We start from the raw sequence: 6,000 nt of genomic DNA, 5'->3' as shown, positions 1-6,000 counted from the left end.
AAAAGTTAGGTGTTATTTATTAGACTTGTCCCAAGCACTGGGACGCACAAGGTGGCTCAGTCCCGAGTAGCTCGTTCTCCTCCTCCGCCTTCAGGCATCGCCCCACGGTTACTTAAACTGTCCCCCACCTCCCGCTCTGTACTGCTACCGCTTTCGTCAAAGACCAGTTTGAAAAGTGTTGCGGATTCCTTGTTGAGAGAAGACACTTTGAGATGAGCAGAATTTATTAAGAAAGTGGCGGTTAAAGGGCATCAGGTCATGGCTGAGGTTGAAAAGGGAGGTGAAAGCAGGTCCTTTGCCATTAATTCATGCACCCCTTATTTTAGTGCTTGTGTAACTCTCCCACACCTGCCCCTGTGTGAACTGGGAGTGTTCCGCTGAAGTCATTGCATGTACACCGTTGTAAAACTCACGTGAAGGAGGAAGGCCCTCTGCGTCCTTTCAGTGCCACTGACCTGGCACTTTTCCTGTGCGGGTGCCAGAGCAGGGGCACAGGCTGCCCAGAGAGGCTGTGGGGTCCCTTCCCTGGAGACATTCACCCCCCGCCTGGACGCGGCCCTGTGCCCCTGCTCTGGGGGTGCCTGCTCCAGCAGGGTGGGACGGGGTGAGCTCCAGAGGGCCCTTCCGACCCCCCCAGTCTGGGATGCTGTGACCTGAGCAATCAAAATTCGTAGCTCCTGCTTCCCAAGGGTGACCCTCCTGCAGACCAGCTCCACCAGCGGGGTGCCGTGATGCACTGATGTCTTGTGCAAATGAACAACCACATCCTCAAGTGCTCTGCCACTGCGCCTTTTGTCAATGTCGCTATTTTTAGACACCATTTGGAGTTTAACTTTCCCAGACTGCAGGTATAGATCAACTCGAGTAGTGGTTCTTTGAATCAGAATAGGAGCTTTGGCTTCTGGCAAATGAAAATTTATCGGAAACGTTTCATGCGTTTGAGACCAAATGCTGCAGCGCAAAATGTTAATGGTACATAAACCAGCTGTACGTAACAAAACACGGGTTATAGTTGTACTGGAACACGTAGGCTATGATCACAGTATAGGTAATTTATTTGGGTTGAATTTTGGTTAAGCTGCAAGGAAAGGAATATTAAGCCTCTGCCTTTAATAAGCATTGGTACGTGACCAGCCGTGTAGGTACCGAGCGTTCAAGATGTATTGGGTCTGAGGATTAACGTGATTCACAATGTCCATTGGAAGGGGAATGATTCACAAGGAGTGAATATTCCTCTCATTAAATCTCATGGGGTCATGTCAACGGAAGCTAATATATTGTGAATTGCTGTCATTAACATACCTAAGAACAGTACGTGTGGTAGTTGGAATAATGCTGTTGTGTATCTGCAGAACCAGAGCAACATCCAAGCTTTAACTTCTTTTTGATTGCTACTTAATTATTCCTTTCAAATAATTACTGATTTTCCAGATGATATTTGTGTGTTATTTTTCTGCCCAGATTTAGGTCTTAAAAACAAATGGCTTTTTAAGACATTAAAATTACTAAAAACAAATGTGTTTTTAAGACATTAAAACCAGCTTAGCGTAGGGAAATCAGCTACTTTCTAAGTTTGAAATGTAAATGTTTTGAAATTGTTAGTCACCATTGTTAGTGGCTTAAAACTGGTCCCCACGTGAGAGAACAAAATGAAGCCTCGAGAGGAAAGCTTAAGTAATCAGAGCAAGCTTTTTCAGATTACTTAATTGCTTAATGTTAGGGTGGAAAAAAAAATTTGATATCTTTTACATTGAGGTAGTTCTGCAGGTGCCTGGTACCATTGTGCTGACTACAATATGCAAGTCTTATAAGAAATTACTGAAAAATGAAACTGGTGATTTCCATTTCTCTGTATTTTATTATGTTCTGCTCTCCTATGTGCTGCCACAGCGCCTTAGAACCAGGTTACTTGCAATAGTTGTTCTCTAATTCGCCTGCGAGATCCACTGTTAGTATCTTCCAAAGTGAAAGCACTGAAAACTGAGCAGAATTTAGTCAAACTAAGTTTTTCACAAGTTTCAGATGATTGGTCACACACAGATATATGGAAATATCATAAGGATCTTGTTACTGGACGAGCCTGGATTTTATGCCAAACACTGAATATTAGGCTGAACTTCCTTAATGATTTAATCACAGCTATTGCGACTAGGAGCTCACGCTGCGGGCCTGTGGGTGTTTGCATATACACGCCGATTACTTGAGAATTAACTGAATTTAAAAATTACAGGATTAGAGATTATAGTTACGGTGGTCGTGTCATTTACCGCAGTCTCTTTGAATGCGAGTATGCCGTCAGTTGGAAGTCTGACCTCCAAATAGATAATCCCAGCTCAGACAGGCTGCCAGTCATTCATCCTCTGCAGCAAAGTGATCAGGTATCACTGCGACATCTCCCTAATGAAGTGATTTTGCTGCCTTTTATCTGTGCGAAGGACAAAACGTACCAGGGTTCTTGCTTAATGATGGTGTCTTTCTTTTTTTAGCGTTGTAAAAAATCCAGCAATGTAGAAGACTCAGACCAAACACTCAGTCTAAATGTTTAAATTATAAAGCTCTCTAGGTCTGTAACGTTTAGGTCTGTATTTAAAATCTCATGACATAAAAACATGATGTTACATCAGTTGACAAATGAAAGTAAATTCATAAAGATGATGCAATTAGTGCTACACTGTGTTTAGGATTTGAAATACTTTTATTTATTATATTTTTAACCTGATATTCTGGTTTCTTTTCAATACGTACTAGAGCTTTTCTGAATACAGTTTGCGAGGGGCTTTACTTGTTTTCCAGGGTATTCCCAGTGCATCCGTGAGCATATCCCTGATCTTGCCCTCCAACAGAACATGCAGATGGGAAGGCTGTGTGACATACTGGGTACGTTATGAGCTGCTGCCTGCCTGGCCTTTGGATCGTTGTTTGCCCTTAGTAGTGAGTAATCGAGAATGCCCGATAAGGACTTTCTTTTTGTATTCATGCTAACTACAGAGAGCAAACGAGCTCAGAAGTAATCTCCCTGCTCTGGCATTTGCTCTTGTCCGCATTATTTGTAAGAACGTGCTGATTCTTTCCGACTCCGTGCTAAGGTAAAGCAGCCTCATCCTGTGGCATGCTGAGCACCGCAACCCATCAAAAGTGTTTAGTGTTCTACAAAATTAGGTAGCTAATTCTGCTAGCGTTCATTCAGGCTCATACAGGGAGAAAGATGTGCTAGAAGAGAGCAAGCCCTTATTTAAACCTTTTTTTTTTTTTTTTTCTTTTTAATAGGCAAACAAGGCAAAAGGCGTACATTAAAAAGTTGTTCCTAGAATGACAGCCCTCTTTTAAGCAAAGCAGCAAAGAATATTATTTGTCAATGACCAACTTCATTGGCTCCCTGGAATGACATACTTTACATGATTCATGTATATTTTAGTATCATTATTATTTTATAAATGCCGTTTAGCAAGTTTGTAACAAAAATATTAGATCCAGAAATTTACAGTTGCCTAAAATAATAATGTAATTGCCTTTATATATTATCTCAGTGCTAATATTGTTTTTCCACAGTACAGTTTTATTTTTCATTTTTTTTAACATAGATTTCTTTTTTTGTCTCTAAAATGATAGTTGGAAACTTAAAGGGACAAAGTCAACACATTTTACAGGCATCCTTTATCACTATAAAAATCTGTGAACATGAAAATTGGTTCGACTGTAAAATGTAAAACACGCCATGAGTAAGATACAAACTAGTTAAATATTAACTAAATTATCAATTAGATCAGAAGCTTTACCTGTGCCTGGCAGAAAAGCACTGATATTTACCATATTGCTTTTCTGTTTCTTTAGAATACCAGAGGATTTCCTTGCTTGGTGGGACCTGCTATTAGCTCATCTGTCTCTGCAGCCTCACTGTGTCCAAACCAGACTTAGAGATCTCTTTACAGGGCAGGGCCAGGAGCAGTAAAATGTGTTGCAGCACTTTATTCAACAAATTCATCTGAGCTTGTCAATTTTTTGACAATGCAGTCCATTCAGCGTTCCAGCCGACGTTGGCGAGTAGTCTTTGTACCCTAGCTGGTAAATTTTCAGGCTCATTTTGCAAGTCTGAGTACATGCCTAAAAGCAATAGAGTATTGACTAAGAGGTCTAATGAACTGCTCTTTTAATTATTTTAAAAACTTAGATGGTAATGAACTGTCTTACATAAAGGCTCTGTCGCCGCGTCAGCTGTTGGGTCCCGCACTACTAAAATGCTTTAGCTGAGGTTCTGGCCTTACGTTGTTAATGTGGGTTGTTTGCCTGTAGCAGTACGGCTAAACAGCGTGAGCGAGGGGGGTATCTCATTCCTTTAAAAGGTTAGGCTCAGGGTTTCCTTAGTCCAGTGCTTGTTTTGCTTCCGATTCATTCATATGTAATAGCAGTTGTCCCTGGCACTTTCAGGGCTCTTGTTCCTGTGCCCAGTAAAGACAATGAAAGACGTCCTACTGATTTCAGCAGGAGTCGGATCAAAATCTAGGAGTGCTTTTGGCAGCGTATTCCGTTGATGTTGCAAGGCCCATTAATTCATTAGCTCATCTATTAACATTAATATTTTAGAAGAGCAGTGCAGTGTAAAATTTTCCAAACCAGCGTATATTAAAGACTTTTGCTCTCTCACCTCCCAGTGCTGTGTAGACACTGTCTTTCAGGCCAAGTTGTTTTACATGCAGAAAAAACCAGATTTGCGCACTGTGGTATTTAACTGGCTAATCTGCACACTCGCGTGCTCGGCGACAGTTACTAATGGTACCCTACCATAAGCTTTTACATAGCCAGGACGAGAATAGGAACAGGCCGTGCAAAATCCAGGCAGCATATGAAATTGCAGTTTCATCAGCTTTCTAAACGTAATAGCTCAGTTTTATAATTTACTGAAGTTAATGGGATATATTTTTTTTTTTAAGCAGTGCACAATTCCCATTGATGTTAATGTGAGCCGCGCATATAAATCCCCCTGCAACACTTTCAAACTTCTGCCCCCAATATGTTCTGCAGATTGAATTCCGAAAACTAGTTATTTCTTTGGGTTGCTGACCTGTCTTCAGAGAAATGCTGAAGCACAGAAAAAGCACTTAAACCACTAAGATTTGGGAATTACAGATCTCATTTTTATTTCCAGCGCTCTTGTAGGGAAGCTGTTTGTTAGCAAATGATCGGGAATTATCAGATTGCTGTTCTGAACGGAGCCTACCTTCCTCCCAGTAATGAACATTGTGCCCCTTTGTTTTAGATGCCAACGTGGACGTCATCTACATCTGCCCCCTTCATCTGAGCGAGGAGTTACTGCAGTATTACAATAAACTCCTGGGTCTGCAGGCAGCTGTTAGATCTGGGAACCCTGAGGACATGGGTGACCTGCAGGACAGGTTCAAAATTCTCACCCCCGAAGCTATAAACAGCTTCCCTGTGAGTTTGTCTTCTAATTACTACAGCTTGAGGGATGCAGTAAAATTAAATTGGAAATTTTATAACTTGTAACGCTCTGGTAGACATCAGTGAAATATTATTGCAAGTTTAAGGGCTTTACTGATTAGACTACTAGTTAGAGCATTGGAAATAAATATCCTGGTTTGGCTTTATAGACTTAGTGGAGACAGTCCTATATTGGCTATTTGTAGACCACTGTCCCTTCTTACTATATGCTTGGGACTGGGAACTTGATAGATTTATATCTCTAAGCAAATCGTAGCAATAAACCATTCTTATTACTCAAACTTTATCTCTGGGTAGGCCAGCATTCAATCGTTCATGTGTTTGCAGTGTTTCTTGCAATTAAATCTAATGCAGAACTTCTTAAAGAACAGAACTGAAAACTCCTTAGGTTAGGTGAGACAGAAATAGTGGTTTCAAACCTGTGAAGTCAGTTTTAAATCCACATGCTAAAACATGGTCTAAAAAGAGACCTTCATGGATGTGAACTACGTACAGTGTTTCTGACAATACTGCAGTGAAGCTTCCTTACAGTGGAGAATAATT

At 41.0% G+C, this 6,000-nt stretch overlaps 1 protein-coding gene across 1 annotated transcript in view; it reads left to right on the top strand.

Annotated features, from left to right (window-relative positions):
- The window catches only part of IQCH (IQ motif containing H), a 73,155-nt gene that overhangs the window by 25,311 nt on the left and 41,844 nt on the right, over window positions 1–6,000 (top strand). The window contains exons 11-12 of the mRNA XM_064456041.1: window positions 2,794–2,877; window positions 5,255–5,430. Coding sequence (XP_064312111.1) covers window positions 2,794–2,877; window positions 5,255–5,430 — 260 coding nt within the window. The remainder of the gene's footprint in view (window positions 1–2,793; window positions 2,878–5,254; window positions 5,431–6,000) is intronic.

This window comes from Phalacrocorax carbo, chromosome 7, assembly GCF_963921805.1.
Source record: "Phalacrocorax carbo chromosome 7, bPhaCar2.1, whole genome shotgun sequence".
In the NCBI taxonomy this organism is placed as follows: domain Eukaryota; kingdom Metazoa; phylum Chordata; class Aves; order Suliformes; family Phalacrocoracidae; genus Phalacrocorax; species Phalacrocorax carbo.
The sequence above is the reverse complement of the archived record's forward strand: the minus strand, read 5'-3'. Positions and strand labels throughout refer to the sequence as shown.